The sequence below is a fragment of the Gymnoscopelus braueri genome, assembly GCF_963280865.1.
Source record: "Gymnoscopelus braueri genome assembly, chromosome: 16".
In the NCBI taxonomy this organism is placed as follows: domain Eukaryota; kingdom Metazoa; phylum Chordata; class Actinopteri; order Myctophiformes; family Myctophidae; genus Gymnoscopelus; species Gymnoscopelus braueri.
Window position 1 is genome coordinate 23994846 of NC_137616.1, and position 16706 is coordinate 24011551.

Sequence of the window (16706 nt, forward strand, 5' to 3'; positions counted from 1 at the left end):
GGTGACTGCTTGAGCTGCGGTGAGTGTATCCACGGGATCGAGGAGGAGGACTATCGTTGCGGTAATGGCTTGAGCTTCGGTGAGAGTATCCACGGGATCGAGCAGAAGTATTGTTGCGGTGGTAAGAGTCTCCATGGGAACGACGGTCCCTATAGTGATCCTCATAGCGATGCGGGTCGTAGGGATGATGACGATCTTGCGACGTATGGTTGCTGTTACTTCGGTAGTTGTGCTTGCGGTCCCTCCGTCGGTCTCCCCCATCATCCCTCCCAAAAAGCCACTTGTTGGTGGGGTTGTACTGTTTTCTGTGTTGACCATGGGGGCCAGCCTGAGAGGGGTGAGCCATTGACTGGGAGGTCGACAGCTGTGTGCTGCCTTTGGAGTCCCGACTGGAACTAGAGGGTTTGAAAGGCCTTACCCTCCTAGGGCCCTTCTTCTGTTCCTTCTGTTCCTTCTGTTCCTTCTCTGCCTCATGTGAGCGTTTCTGCTGCACCATCTTGCACCAAACCTTGTGAAGCTTCCTTGCATCAAACTCTGTAAACTTGGACACAAAAATCCAGAGGTTCCGCCGCCATGTTTTGACATGTTCTGGGTCGTTGTAGGCTTTAAGGCACTCAGTAATTTGGTCTCCTATCTTTAGCATGCAGGTGCGCGTGTGCTGAATCTGCTTCTTGTCAGACAGTTCCTCGTCAGGCTTATCAAGCTGCGTGAGGGCCTTCTTTACAGGCCTCATGTGCTCCTTACAAATGTTGAAGGTCTCCTGGTCTAGTTCATCGTCTTCCTCTATGGGAACCACCTCAGAGCCGGCGGCGGTGATGCGTACCATGCCTGGGGTCTTTTTCCCTTTGCCTCCTTTAGCCCTTTCTTTTTTAGGCTTGGGGGCTTTTTTCTCTTTGCCACTTCCCTCTTTCTTCTCCTTTTTAGGCGTTCTCAGTTTTTCATTGTTCTCCTTTTTATTATCCTTTTTCTTCTGCATCATCTTGGTGGACGACTCGTCCATTTCGTCGTCTTTCACTTTGCCCTCCTCAGAGGGTTTGTCCGTCAGAACCTCATCTGTGATGTGGTTCTCCTGCTCATCCTTGAGGACAATGCTCTCCTTTTTCACCCGACGCTTTTTCACTTCGGCCTCCACAGAGGGGCTGTCCAACAGATGAGGGGAAGTGATGTGGTGCTCTTCCATGAGGACCATGCTCTCCTTTCTCAACAGAGGTTTCCTTTTTTTCACTTTGGCCTCCTCAGAGGGGTTGTCCGACAGAAGAGGGGAAGAGATGTGGTTCCCTTGCTTGTCCTTGAGGAGGACTGTGATCTTTTTCACACTGGCCTCCTCCCCTCGTTTGGAGGACTGCTCCTTTTTCAGCAATTTGAGAAGGTAGTTTGCTCTGGCATGCAGCTCCTTGCTCTGGGGTTTCTTACATGGGTCGTCAGGAAGAATCTTCTCAACCAGCTTAAAGTCAGGATCAGTCTTGATCAGATCCCAGTTGCCATAGCCATGCTTATAGATGGCAAGCAAGAGGTTAATGTCATCCTGCAGGTTCCAGTCAGTGTCAAAGTGCACTATCTTGACCTGACGTGTCAGCTGGAACTTGTTTCTCTCCACTCGGTTGGAGGGTACAGCCTTGTGAAGCGGTTCAAATCTCTCCTCATGCTGAATGATGGACCTGGCGTTGACATGCACTCCAGAGATCTTGATGTTGATACCTCTGCGCTTTCCAGGATCTTCAGACGGGTTCTCTTTGAGGTGCTCTTCATGCGCCTGGACTGCAGCCACACAGCTGGTGTGGATCAGCTCCCCCAGCCTCTTGAGGTCTGCCATAGATTTGTCCACCAGCCCAGAGTCTCTGGCGATGGCCTCTAGCCTGTCAAGTGGAGATCCAAATTTCTTATAGGCCTTAATGAAGCAGTTGATCTCTGCATCGGTGTAGTCTTCCACGTTCATGGGCAGCATAACGATGTCCTCCATGTCCCTCTGCTTCTCCTCCTCCTCATCCTCGTCCTCTTCCTCCTCCTGGATGATGACCTCGTGGATGTCCTCGTCCTCCTTCCAGTCAGGAACGTGCGTCCACAGTTCTGGGGTGCTCTCTTCCATGCTTGAGAAGTTGTTGACCAACATTGGGATCTCATTGATGTCCTCTGCACCAAAATTTAAGATGTCAGTCATTGAATTTCAGTTTCTTTAAGTTCTGTCGAGTACAGTCCGACACTCTTGTCTTTGTCTTTTCTCTCTCTTGTGGTTTCTCTCAGTTCCCTTTGTCTTTAACTCTCGCATGGACAGAATGTCTCTTTCTCTCTAGCATTGGCTCTCTGTCTCTGGCATGGCCCACCTGTATCTCTGTCGTTATCTGTCTCTCGCTCTTTCACTCTAACTTATAGAGTTCAGGTCTGATGTCACATACTTTATCTTGAGTATGTGACATGCATGCTTACCGTTGCCAAGCATACATAACATAAAGGAAGGAGAGAATCAGCAAATGCCCATATATGGATATCCCTGATGTCATCAGTAAGATGTATGATGTCAGTACTCTGACATCATACACTGGCTTCCAAGTACTATCCTTCTTTAAATTATGCACATCTCTGCGTGTGAGTTTGCGTGTGTATGCGCCCCACCGATCCACTTCAAACTCGGCGGGCATATCACAGAGGACCAGAGGGAGCATAGTTCCGGTATGAAGAACAGCAGTTGTCAAGAACCGCTGATCCGGCTGATATGCCCATATATGGACATACAGAGATCCGGTAGTACTACGACGTCATCTTGATGACATCATGGATCTCTATATAATATATGGAGATCCCTGATGTCATCAATACAACGTCATAGTATAATGTAGTACAAAGTCAGTACTATGACTATCAGGGACAGGGATCTCCATATATCGGCATACAGACAGATACAGAGATCTCCATATATGGGCATAAGGCGTGGCTCTTTAAGAAGCAAGATGTGTAGAAATGGGTTTGTCTGTCTAGTCTGTTTGTTTGTCTGGACCTAAACTTGAAAACAACTGGAAAGACCAATCACATATTCCTTGTGTACACTGCCTGCCAGTAGGCTTACTTAATTCCTCCACTATTTGCCAGACCCAAGGGGTCGGGCTTACATGAGGCTTTGTACCTGTTTCGTCCATACATGGGCATGGTCACTTTGTCCTCCGGCCCCAGCCAAAAAAAGTCTGTCCCCCTTTCGTCCATACATGGGCATAGACACAGGCTGACACGTCATGTGAAGTCCAGTGACGTAGTGCTCTGATCTTATAAAGTACTTATTCTGGGTCTGGCAGAACCAGGTCTCCTGGTCTTGTTTTTCACACGTTTCATACTGTTTGAAATGTATAACAGTTATTTTACATAATGAAAGTCAAATTTGGCACAGTTAAGGTATGTGTCAATGACATCATCGATTGGTCACTGAAGGATGCTGGCCATCTATTGTGCGTCTGCCTGTGTGTGTTTGCTTGTCTGCACCCAAAGATTCAGGCCCTTTAGTGACAGTTAGTCAGACAAAGCCATGATGGCGCATAGAAGTCTTCTGTTGCATGCCGCCCACAGTCAAAGAGACCTGGTGGAGCACACAGGCAATGAAAGAGAAACACGAGAAGCTGCTGCCGCACAGGAATGGATGCCAACAGTCAAATCCGCCGAACCATGTTGTGGCACAGGCAAGTGAGGAACACAAGGGGCCGCACAAGGACAACGACAGTCAAAGACTTTTACAATCGAAATTATGTCAGTAGAAATGGGCTGAAGCCTTTCCCGGTTTTATTTCATGTTTTATATTTGTTGAAATATTTACCTTAAAATTTATAATGGCAGTCAAATTGGTAGCCGGATTGGGCTGAAACACTGCCCAAGGAGTTATGGCTCCTGGCAGACATGCCATAGATGACCTCCAGGTTTATGGCCAGTCTGGAGCCATGTGGAACTCTATATATTTGGGCACTGATGTCATGAATATGACATCATCAAGATGACATCAGAGATTCGCAGGATAGCCATGCCGTTATCAGACCCCATCCTGTATTTCTTTGCCCTTGCATACCAATAATTAATAATCTTGATGTTTTGTGAAAATCTTTTGGATTGTCTTGTTGAAATGTGCTATACAAATGAACTTGCATTGCCTTGTCAACAGTTTTAATGTATCATCAAAACTGTTTTAAATTTCAATTACTGTTTCATCTGTTTAGGCCTAAAGAGTGGTGAGTATTCTGCCACACTCTGCACATAATGAATTAAAAAAGGTGTTGTAATCATACAATATGTTGTAATAGCCAGGAACCATGCAGTAGAACAGTGGTTCTCAACCTGTGGAGGGTTTTTGGAGGGTCCCCAGATGACATTGAAGTGACAATTTAAGGATTTTTAAGACCTTTTTAATACCTAAAAAAAGACCATTACTGCATCAAAAGTAATCAACAAACTATACTATAGAAACTGGTCAAACATTGGCCAAATCTTGAAAATAGCCGAAGCAGATCTACAAGCTCACAGAGCCTGTGTGCTCCACTCAGCCTGAAAAGGTTGAGGGGTTAGGGTCATTGCAGTAGAATATAGAACACAGAAACTTCAACAAGGTTTAGGTTTTGCTTAATCTCTCAAGAACAGATTCAGAGTTGTGCTACTGCATTAAAAGGTAAAAACATGGGTTCCCAGATTGAGGTTTGCTTAACACTGAGCCAGTCATGACACGTGTGTTCTCTTCCAGATTTTGACTCTATCTTCTCTACATGTTGCCTTTCATAACTTTGAAAACATACTCTTCAGGTTCTGTGAGCAGTACATATATATAACACGTAATCCAAACAACTCCTGTATGTTTGCTTACTGGTCTGTTACTAGTTCATTTGCACCGCTCCGGTAAACAATATATTAATACAAAGCAATTTTATCTACAAGTCTGGTCAGTGATTAAGTATAAAAACCACAGGCCTATAAAGAAGGATATGCTTTTATTAGAAACAAGTTGTCAATGTTGGTCTTAAGACATTACATCTTAATGAATTAGTTCAAATAACTCCACTAAAAATAACGTGCCACATGTAGCATTTTGGTGTTAAAATAGTTTCCATTCCTCACCCAGGTTGCATTTGAAAAATATGTGCGTTTAGTACAATGCCTTTGGGGCACAGAATTAACAAATCCAATCAGTTGTAGGTTAAACTATGTTCAGTATATGTTTATTCATACCCAGAAATAAAACCTCTTGCATTGTCATTTTTTGGCTAAAACTAAAACACTGACTGGTTGACAATCTCCCTCAAGATCTTAAAAGTAAGAATGAAAATTCAGATGCCGGTTACATACTCAGATCAATTTTATTTTGGATGAAGTGTTGCGCATTGTGGGCTTACACACTGGGGTTTTGATAGATTACACACACACAGGTGCCGTGATAACCATTCTCCTAAATGAGACAAACACAACATCCTTGGTCCTCGTCTTGGTCCTCCACAGCATAGTAGACAACAAGCACACTCTGGGGAAAACAATTATCTATAACCACGTTATCGACTGCACAAACTGACAGCATGCAATGACCGCACACGATGTGAGGAGAATTAAGTATTTACAACCTTCATTCAATCACACACAAATGCACCTAATAGTTCACTTCCTAGTTTATGTAATGGACAGATGCTCTTGCTAGTAGCAGCCAATAGTTGACGTTTCGGGCATTTTGGATCAATACAGTAATACATTTTGTCACCTAGTATCTTCAATACTGAAAACGACATGATAGATCACAACGTGTACACAAAAAAAGAACTCTGTTTCTCATTTGCACAAATACACATTAACATGGCCTGGGAGGCACAGAATAAATAGGATGAGGGGTGACACATGTTAACGAGGTGCAGCTAGCGTGTCACTCAAAGAGCAGGTCCTCGTCCATCTCTTCCGTTAGCATGTTAGCGGGCTCGGCAATGGGACCCAGTTTGGCCAGGCGAGCGGCGATCTCCAACTCTGTCCTCTCTCTCAGCTGCTTCTTCTTCTCCTGGATCTTCTTCAGCCTGCAGAAGGAATTATCGGAAATTATTAAATATATATTTGTTCTTCCCTATAAACATAAGAATATGATGGCTAGGTATGTTGTGTTGTGCCATTATGTGGAAGATTTTGAAAGAAGTAAGCTTTTTGGCCAATGTGAAGGGAAAATGCTATCCATTCCTTATGAAAATCCCCTTTAGCAACAGAAATAAACACCCCATACTGTAATTCCAGTTCAGCTGCCCCAGTGACCAACAGTACTAGACTATGGACCTTCTGAGCAGCTCTTAAGTGTTGGGAGTCGATATGTTTAACTGCTTTAATGTGAACAAGCAGGCAGGAATCAGCACAGCCCTTTTGATTCAGTTCTAGATGACAGAGATACCAGTTAATTGACATATCACCTGTAGAACTCTTCTCGTTCTCTCTCATCCAGTTCTGTGATGATGTAGGTGAGGGTGCGCTCAATACGAGGGATGATCACTGTCAAGGAAGTAGAAAGAAAGGGTAAATACGCCTTCAGCTACTACAATCACACTGTTGGGGTTTTGATTATTTGTTTCATTTTTGGGGTTCTGCTTATTTGTTTCATTGGTGCTACTTGATGCAAACTTAACACAGCATGAACTTACCATGCTCAATAGCATTGACACGGCGGTTGGTAATCTTTATGGCTTGATCCAGAGTGACAAAAGAAGTCTGTCGACAGAATATGAGCCTACTGTCATCAATCTCATGTTGACAGTTTTATGATACAATATGGCTTTCATAAGCAAATCCTTTGCCATAAATGATAGTGGTGGTGCTTAAATGGCAACTTTTCTGTTAAACTAGAATCATATTATTCTATTGTAGAGGGCAAAGGGAAGTGTGTTAGATTTTCACGTCATCCTCACAAGAGAAAGACAGGATTTTTGAATTAACAAAGTTACCCTTTAAATAATCCTTACGTGTTTGCAATAGCACCCCCTACCTGTAAGGAGGCCAACTCCACAAGCAGCTCAACAGCTTTGGCATAGTTTCTTTTCAATCTAGAGACCTGCTCTCCTCCTCTAGCCAGTCCGGTTAGCTCATAACCTTGCGGGTACAGAGAAAACAGCAGGTAAAAGACCAGTAAATTCATATTCAGTCGGTATTTATTATTCTCAAACAAGTAGTGTTTTTGGTCTAACCATGATATCGTCATCATGGTTATCATGGTCTAACTGTGATAATCAAGCTCACAACGTGTCACACAAATAGGGGTTTATTTTCCAATAATGACCACCTCACTGAACATTATAATGCTTATTACACGGCTAGCTATGACATTATTATTGACACTAAAATATTGATTTAAAAACTTTTATTAGCTAGTATTCAACACAGCTGTGTAATAATAATAAATAGCCATGAGAGAAATTACTTACTGTCCCCGCCTTCCTGGTAGTGCTCAAACACGGGCAAGGTGACACCTAACAGAGAAGAAAGGAGACATAAGGAATCAGATCAGATCAAACATTCATTAGTGATTCTAGTAATACATGAGAAGATGACAGCTTTGTACTAACCTGCCACATTGTCCTTTTTGGCTCTGACTTTCACCTGGGCCTTATTCACATTCTGTATTACAGTAGTGCTGTAGAAATGAGGATGGATGTGAGTGATAGAGATGTTTCAGCCGCAAACATAATGAGACAGCCAATGGTATAGCCTAGTGGTTCTCAACCATTTCTGGATCAGGGCCTATATCTACTTTAATAACTAACATTCGGTGTCTTCTGTGTTTAATTGTTTTTACTTAACCTAATTTATCTATTTTCTAGAGATCTATTTTCCATTTTCAGACAAAAAACATTCCAAGACAGCATGTTCAGTTTTACAACAGAACATTAAACACCTACCAGTGGCAACACAAGTGTGTCGCACCATGCAAATGTAAAATTTGGGTGCATTCGTTAATAGCCTATGTTGTGATCTGCTCCGATTTCAGAGCGCTCTGGCGTCGTAGAGTGCATTTACGATCTGTCTTTTCCCATTTTCGTCTTTTGAAATGCATTCAAATGATCGTTCATCCCATGTATAACTGTAAACATGATTATTATAACCTGTTTTGTTACATGTAGATGCATGTTGAATAATCTATACCAAAGAAGCCACGTCACATTTTGCAATGACACTTCATCCGACTGTCATTGCTGTCTTGTCACGTGATGTGAAGACGCTTAGAAAACTTAGTTAGTCAGTGCTTTGAAATTTCAGAATGCACAAAGTGTGTACATAGGGTGGCACCTGGCCTGGCACCTCAATGGAGAAGGGTCAGACCATACTGGCTCAATGGGCACCTCATTCCAGGGATGGCCTGTGTCACCCGAGGCCACCCCCTGGAAACGTCTCTGGTCAGATGGGTGGACTGCATGCATTTGTGTGTGTGCATTTATTAACGATCAATCAATCAATTATGTGCCGGCTTGGATCTATGGAACTAACGTAAGCTCCTGTTTATCGATATCACATGATTTAAAAAATATATATATCATGACATTTACTTTTGTATATTAATGTTATATTATCACTAAAATCTCAACCTCGCTGCCCATCAGTGGTGCCCACAGTTTGAGAATCACTGGTACTGTATAGCCTAATGACCCTTTACCTGAAATCCCCAGCAGCAAATTTGGCTTCGGCCAAAGAGAAGGCAGCCTCTCTCATCACCTCTCCCATCAGGGTCTTGGTCTGGGTAGAATAAGTACAGATAAGAAGGTAAATTCCACCTTAGTCCAAACAAGAGCTGACCAGAAAAACAGAACTGAGTGAATCAGTTGCTTTGACCTACTTCAATTATTTTGCGTAGGATCAAGCGGAAACGCATGGAGAGGGCATCAGCTTTCTTCTTGAGCAGGTTACGGCCAGTCTGGGCCCCTTTCAGTCTGGCTTTCATGATAGTCTGTGCCCTGCAAGTACATTTTTTCATTTACATCATGATTGGATTAATTAATGTCGATTTGGTCAATAATCATGCTTTTGGATACACCAAGTTATAACGATCAGGATCAGGAATCTGATCTGTTTTGGGTTTTTTAAACATCCACGTGTACAGTCAGTGGAATTAGCTGCAGACGTGCATCACATTTTGACAGCTCACGGCTGGATCATGTACACCAGGCCTCACATGACAGAGTTCCTCAAATGTACTTGCCTTTTTGAAACAGCAATTCAGTGACATAAATCGATCACAAGTTTCCATCCTTGGTACAATATATGTGCAGAATAAAACAATACTGCAAACATCTCACTTTCAGCAGATAATAAGTGAACCACAACATGAGCCAAAATGTAATCATCGGCTTGCCTAGTGAGAGACATATAGATAATAACCTTGTCCTTGCCTAGCAAGCTATGTTATTAGGACTAGTTTATGCTGAATGAAAACAGCCGATCTACAAGTTCACAGGGCGTCTCGGATCAGACGCGCAGTGAACTTGTGTAGATCGGCTGTTTTCCTCGCCATCGTACGGCGAGGTCGGGCTTTTTGGGAGCAAAACACAAGCTGCTCACATTCTGGACGGGAATACGTCAATCCTCTCCTTTGATGTCATTTTGTCCTTTTAGTCGAAGCTCGAAGGCTGCTCCGTTTCTATACGAACAAAATGGTGGGACGGTGGACCTGTTTCACCAGCTATTGTCCCTGTAAATAAGAGTAAACCAGAAATGTAATCTACATAGAGGATTAATAATAAAGATACGCTGATGATGTCGTGATCTTGGGATCCTGCGGCTTCGTCGTGATGATCAGCTGGTGTGTTGGTCATGTGACTGAGTGTCACGCCACTGTTGCCAGATTTTGTGAGAGAAGTAAGCAGCCAGGTGTACGAAAACAAGCCCAAAAGAAGCGACTACTAGGCTACATGAGCACTTTAAATAGCCGATCTACAAGCATCGTGACGCGTTGTGAGCTTGTAGATCTGCTATTTAAAAAAAAAAACTTGGCGAAATGTTATTTTTTTTAGATGGGGTCTAAAGTATTCAATCAATAAAAGTCTGCAACTACCAAGCAACTTACAGAAAAACAAGCCCAAAGTCGCTTAAAAAGAGCGGACATGGCAACACTACTGTCACGAGCGTGTCGTGTGCGCATGTCGAATGGAGAACAATCTCTTCCGGGTCGCAAGAAAAACTAGCCACACATCGATGAAGAGCAGCTAGCGGGCCAACGGTTTCTACACAAACCCAAGAGAAAAAGCACATATCGGACTTATAAACACGTCCAATACAGACCATTCCCCTGTATTGCTCTGTAACCACATGACACAGGTGAGTCGCTTAGGTAACTAGTAATGAATGAACCAGCTGTTTACCGGCGGAGTGGCCGTAGATTAATGCTAAATAGCTAAGCTAGATGCTAGCACTAGCGGTGCATGTGCCGCATGTGAGTGAGTTGAGGAGCAGCCCTGAAAACTGCCAAAGTATATCTTTTTGTTCTTACTTTCTTCGACCGTGTTAACCACACGTGAAAGTCAACTATATATCAATGCTCATGATACAGTCATAAATGCTACTACCACACTTTCTTTTCTTGCTCCTGGTTAATGTCATGCTCTTTAAGTTGAATGAATTCGTTTGTCTGGCCAGCTGGAATCTGGGCTGCATTGCATCAGACATTGACATGAACGAGACTCCCTTCTTTCATTGTTGTTGCGCCTAAACCCTAATAAGGGTTAACTACACAAACTATGCCTAAGCCTAACCTTAATAAATTAACCTCACATAAATTATGCCTAATCCTACCTAACCTCAAAACCCTGTCCACCTGGGCGAAACACCGGGAAAAGAGACTCTCCCTGACAGGAACATTGTCCATTCCTAGACCATGTCAGTGCAGTCTGTCCTTTAAATACTGTTTTACCCATATGCTACTGTTTTTTTTAAAACAAGGATGAACCATTTGACCCCTTTCTCATTCTTGTCCATTTAATTTACACTTTGACTAATAATCCATCCTATTCTGTGTACTGGTATAGTGGTTCTCAACCTATTCAGGCCGTGACCCCCAAAATAATCATATTTGAACCGGGGACCCTCCACCCTGACAAGCACTTGGAAAGTAGGAGTTAGCATTAAAAGTCCTTAAATTGTCACTTCACTGTCATCTGGGGACCCCCCTAGGGGTCCCGAAGCACAGGTTGAGAAGACCACTGTACTGGTATACTGATGTAGGGGGGTTTGAGATGGTGGGAGAGCCTTCGTGTGTATGTCCTTGATATGTTTTTGTTCTGTGTTGTTGGATTGTTTTCTTGTTTTCTGTTGTGCTTTGAGGGACCCCCTTGAAAACGAGATGCTGCAGCTTATCGTCCAGTGAAAGTTCAAATAAATAACTATTCTTGTTGTTTTGATCCCCGTCTCATTTGTCTCTGGCTCGCAGAGATGCCAGGACTCAGCTGTCGATTTTACCAGCACCGGTTCCCGGAGGTGGAGGATGTTGTGATGGTGAACGTGAGGTCCATCGCGGAGATGGGTGCCTATGTCAGCCTTTTGGAGTACAACAACATCGAGGGCATGATCCTGCTCAGTGAGCTGTCACGTCGACGTATCCGCTCCATCAATAAGCTCATCCGCATAGGTCGCAACGAGTGCGTAGTGGTCATCAGAGTAGACAAAGAGAAGGGTAAGCCCTGGTAGACGTTTAACACATAAAGACCTGAGGACCCGATTCTACAAATATCTTCTAAATCCCAAGAGTTTTCTGATAAACTTATGTTTCTATATCAGTGGTTCTCAAACCTTTTCATGTCAAGGACCCCCAAAAATGTATATGTATTTTGCCACAGACCCCGCCCATCTCAAAATATTTTGTTCCAGGTACCTCCAGAAGCAAAGATTTGAGTTAAAAATGTTCGCTTTAAAAAATGTATATTCAAAAAGTTGCACAAATTTCTAAAACAATAAAAAAAAATAGCAGATCTACAAGCTTGCTATGAGCTTGTATGTCTGCTATTTTTGAATAGCCAAAGTATACAATGACGCAGATGCTTTTTCAGTTTTAATGTATAAAGATAATGATTCTGTGGCACTAGCCTCCTGGCACGGGGCAACAGACTGTTTTGGTTCACAGGCCACCAGAGTTGATACATTGTGAAATATGCCAATATGTCTACGAGACAAACTCCTGCGCTGCCTAATTTTAAAATACATTGGCCTATTCCCGCACCACCGGTATCATACCTAGGACCACAATGGAAACAAGTCCCCAGGACTTTTTTTGTGTTATCCTTTTTAGCCCAAGTGTTACTTTACTCCTGTGTTATCTTTGACTAATAAAGTATTCAATCAATCAAAAAACCTACCTTGGTATTGTGATCGCTAAATAAATAGCTGTGACAGTAAACATTCTGAAGGTTTGTAAGACCTTGGCATACCAAGCAGCAGCTTGGTATGCTATTCATATGTGGAAAAACACACCACAATGTTAAAAGACTGTAGTTGAAATTGGATAAAAAACTGTCCAGTGTGCCAATCAACAAAACTTAAACTGTGTAAAGATTATAATTATTGGGTACTATTTGGAAGCATGATGCTTGTTCTTGTGTAGCATGGTTAAAGCTATTGTATTGCTCCAAATAGACTTGTCCCGTGGGACTGTTCTCTTTGAAACATTTCCCCAAACGTACATTCAGATCATGCTATGCAAGGATAATTTGTCCTAGTGTTCTAAAAAAATCTTCAGTGTGCAAATCTTTAAAAAAGAAGAAAAGGCAATAAATAATGTTTTCCTTTCTCAACTCCCTCTAGGATACATTGATTTATCAAAAAGAAGAGTTTCTCCGGAGGAGGCCATTAAGTGTGAAGATAAATTCACCAAATCCAAAACTGTAAGTCAAATTTCTGCACAATTTCTTCATATTTTCCTTTATTACACAGCCCAGAAGTACATATGAGTGAAATGATTCTATCACATTTCTGTTTGTCATTATTATTCATCCCGTAACCTAGCCCTGGTTCCATACCATAGACCCCGCCCACTCTCTGAGTGGACTGCCTCTTGGTCTGGTGTCGTAAATGTGAACCTAGGACTTCTCCGGTACAAAATGTATTGTCCAATGAGAGTCGGAGGTGGGCGTGGGGACCCCTTAGGCTTGGTTTAGGGAATTTCTAATCCCCTCCCCCTTGTAATCGCTGACACATGGAGCCAATGTCAGACTGAATCTCCACGCAGCTTCAGTCTAATAATCAGGCTACCCGTAACCCACTGATCACATTTCAGTTGTTTTATTCTATAATTATCGTTGATCATTTGGTTTCGCCTCTGTTCTAATTTTTGTGGAACAGTAGCTAGAGCCTTGTTTGAGGCAGACATGGTATTGTGTGGGTTGGAGTTCACCTCTGTTTCAATCCCTGTCTCGGACCTAATGTGGCTGTGCCATCAGTCATCTATGATGTATGGGGTCATCAATATGTCCGTACACGGACAAATGTGTCTGTGGCAAAGACTTAGTCTTGTCCGTGGCAAATTTTTGATTTACACACTATTATAATTGCCTTTATTGATATTAATTTGATCATAAGACCCAATTACTGAATGTCAAGTTTCCAAGTTTTCCTCAGAATATGTATGACTCTGATTTACTATGACACTATATATGAGACATAAGGAGCCCACTAGTACTAGTATAACTCAGAGAGTGTACAAATTGTTCCATTTGTACACTCTCAGAGTTGCAGACCTGTTATATGGTCATTCAGCGCTAGCTCTTTGAGTTTCTGGTAATATTGCTGTCCACTCATTTTGTATGTCTGTGGCAAAAATAGAATTTTGACCAAAATGTCCACCACAAGGCAAGCATGGTGATGACCCCTGTGTATGACTGACTCAGGTCTCAGCCCTAACAGAGCCCCATTGATTTCCATTATAAAAGGGGTTGGTTGCACTGATACCATGTGGGCTGTTGTGATTGCAGGTGTACAGCATCCTTCGACACGTGGCAGAGGTGCTGGAATACACCAAGGACGAACAGCTAGAGAGCTTGTTTCAGCGCACCGCCTGGGTCTTTGACGAGAAGTACAAACGGCCAGGATATGGAGCATATGATGTCTTCAAACAGGCAGTGTCGTAAGTACTTCCTTAAGACTATTGATCATATTCACATGGCTGCCATTTTGCTCTTTGTACTCTCTATCTATACTGTAGTGTATATACTGTATGTCTTTATGGCGTGGCTCCTAATAGGAGGTGGGCTGTCTAGAAGAGGTTTGTCGGTGTGTCCGTCTGTTTGTGCACTTTGCGGCTACTCTCGTGAGTCGCAAACCACTGGTCTGAAGAGCGCCAAAAATCCCTGAATATATTTAGTTTTACATTTTTGTAAATATTTAACTATTTAAAACGTAATTCTTATACTGGCAGTCAATGGCTAGAAAAATATTTCCATTGGAAGTCACTATGATATCATACAGTGTCAATATGGCGTCTGAGATCCACATGGAAGCGATGCAGTTGTAAGACTGCATCTTGTGCTTTTTAAATGACCTGACTTAACCTGTAATTCTTCACAAAAGAACAGAAGTACCAAAATAAAGATGATTTCATACATATACAAATATCATACAAATATTTGGTAGGCAAAAGTATTGGAATCTCTATAAACATGTTTTCTCCCTCAATATGAGATTCACTTTTAAGTCATCAACCACTCTAATACGCTGCAGGCGTCTGTGACTCATTATTATTAGAATGAAACTGCCATTCAGTTCTCTTCTGAGACGGCACTTTCTCCTTTTTGACTTCCACAGAGATCCCGCCATCCTCGATTGCCTGGAGCTGACGGAGGAAGAGAGGGCTGTGTTGATTGACAACATCAACAGGCGACTCACTCCACAGGCTGTCAAAATCAGAGCAGGTGGGGGACCTCTGCATAGTCACCACCAAGTTGTAAGAAAGACACCCGAATATAAACGCAACATTTTAGCATTATTGACACATGGGACCTAATAATAATGTGCCCAGTGGCTAACCACAATGGCATTGCCATTAGCATCACACATACCCCTTTACTTAACTAAACCAGAGATTCTTTTAATTGACAGTTTTTTTAATTGTATTAAGTCTGACTTCATCAAGTATTATGTTCACTACAGTGGATGTTTTAAGATGTTTATCCATCTCACATAGACATTGAAGTGGCGTGCTACGGGTATGAGGGGATCGATGCCGTCAAAGAGGCCCTGCGGGCAGGACTGGGCTGCTCAACAGAGGTCATGCCTATTAAGGTAGGATTAGCTGTTTAAAGTTTAAACCCATCACTCCACAAATGACATGGACACTGTATTTAACCAGTGTTGACTTGTGCTTGGCAGATCAACCTGATCGCTCCTCCACGATATGTGATGACTACAACCACTCTGGAGCGCACAGAGGGCCTGTCTGTCCTCAACCAGGCCATGGCTGCTATCAAGGAGAAGATAGAGGAGAAGAGGGGTGTCTTTAACATCCAAATGGAGGTGAGGCAGCATTTTAGGAAAACTAACTATTTTGCCGATTTGTTTTGTCTTATGTTTGTATAATTTGCGACTTACATAGCTGTAGTACTTGGACCTACAATTCACATAAAGTTCCAGAGTACATCAATTAAGTACATCACTTTCTTGTAATTTAACGCACATTTTCATGAATTCTATGCTGCAGCTCTGTGGATAATCAGGACAGATTGTAATTTGCATAAGCCTATCCACTGAGTGGTGCAGTTCTGCTGCTTTCTTGGCTGTTAATTTAAAGATGGTGACCTCACCTCAATTCCATCACCCATTGGCTTTTTTGAGAGACATTTTCACCATTTGGCTTGTTAACAGCTTGGCAAGAAACAGGAGCTTGCAATTTCTACTGACTAATAAATATATAAATATATATATATATATATAAAATAAAAAATCTCCCCAAGCTCTACAGATAAGACTTTTTTTTCTTCTCAAATCACCTAACATACCCTTTAACTGTAAAGGAAAATGCCTTCCCCATTCCACCCAAATCATGTTTTGAATAAAACTTCATGAGCCCCTTCTGGAAATGCATTCTGTTATGTATGAATCATGCAAATTAATGATCCATGTCCCTCAGCCCAAGGTGGTGACCGACACAGATGAGACAGAGTTGGCCCGGCAGCTGGAGAGGCTAGAGAGAGAGAATGCTGAGGTGGACGGAGATGATGACGCTGAGGAGATGGAAGCCAAAGCCGAGGACTAGCCCATCCTCAGGCTGGTGTGGAAAGAATACCGAAAATTGAGAGGAAAGTGGACAGACCTTGTCATGGTCACCCAGATATTCACTTTACACATTAGCAAAATGTTAACCCAACTATTCATTGGCTAACGACCCAATCTGTTTTGTCACAGGAGTTGATGACACTAGACAGACAAAAACAGTTCTCAGTGTATATTTATCTTATATTTTTTAAATACACCATATGATACAATTAAACGATAATATTGAGCCATTCACAAACCGTGGCCTTCTCTAATTTCTTCCTAAAAAGCCCAGTCTTCAGTATCCATGCAGCTTCACCTCTGGCTTGTCACAGGGATGTGGTTCAAACAGGGGAATGTAGTTTCTAGTCAGTGTCAACACCGGTCATGGGTGACTTTTTGTTATGTTCCTCTTCCAGTTAAAGGTTTTTACAGACAGGATTTTGCTCTCATCAACCTCACACATCAATAAAGATCTGGAAGTTTTGATCTCAACATGTCTTTGT

General features: G+C 42.4%; 2 protein-coding genes across 2 annotated transcripts; one reads left to right on the forward strand and one right to left on the reverse strand.

Annotated features, from left to right (window-relative positions):
- Positions 1-5295: 5295 nt before the first annotated feature.
- Positions 5296-9772, reverse strand: atp6v1d (ATPase H+ transporting V1 subunit D). Its single transcript, XM_080453039.1, has 9 exons — positions 9529-9772; positions 8807-8924; positions 8627-8706; positions 7542-7609; positions 7401-7445; positions 6965-7068; positions 6624-6690; positions 6396-6474; positions 5296-6014 (listed from the first exon to the last, which is right to left on the reverse strand). Exons 1-9 carry the CDS (start codon positions 9567-9569, stop codon positions 5870-5872), a joined length of 747 nt encoding a protein of 248 aa, XP_080309165.1. The 5' UTR covers positions 9570-9772; the 3' UTR covers positions 5296-5869.
- Positions 9773-10118: 346 nt separating this feature from the next.
- Positions 10119-16695, forward strand: LOC308103250 (eukaryotic translation initiation factor 2 subunit 1). The gene is made up of 8 exons (XM_080453157.1): positions 10119-10284; positions 11393-11635; positions 12760-12839; positions 13926-14077; positions 14755-14861; positions 15134-15231; positions 15319-15462; positions 16076-16695. Exons 2-8 carry the CDS (start codon positions 11395-11397, stop codon positions 16199-16201), a joined length of 948 nt encoding a protein of 315 aa, XP_080309283.1. The 5' UTR covers positions 10119-10284; positions 11393-11394; the 3' UTR covers positions 16202-16695.
- The last annotated feature ends 11 nt before the right edge of the window (positions 16696-16706 follow it).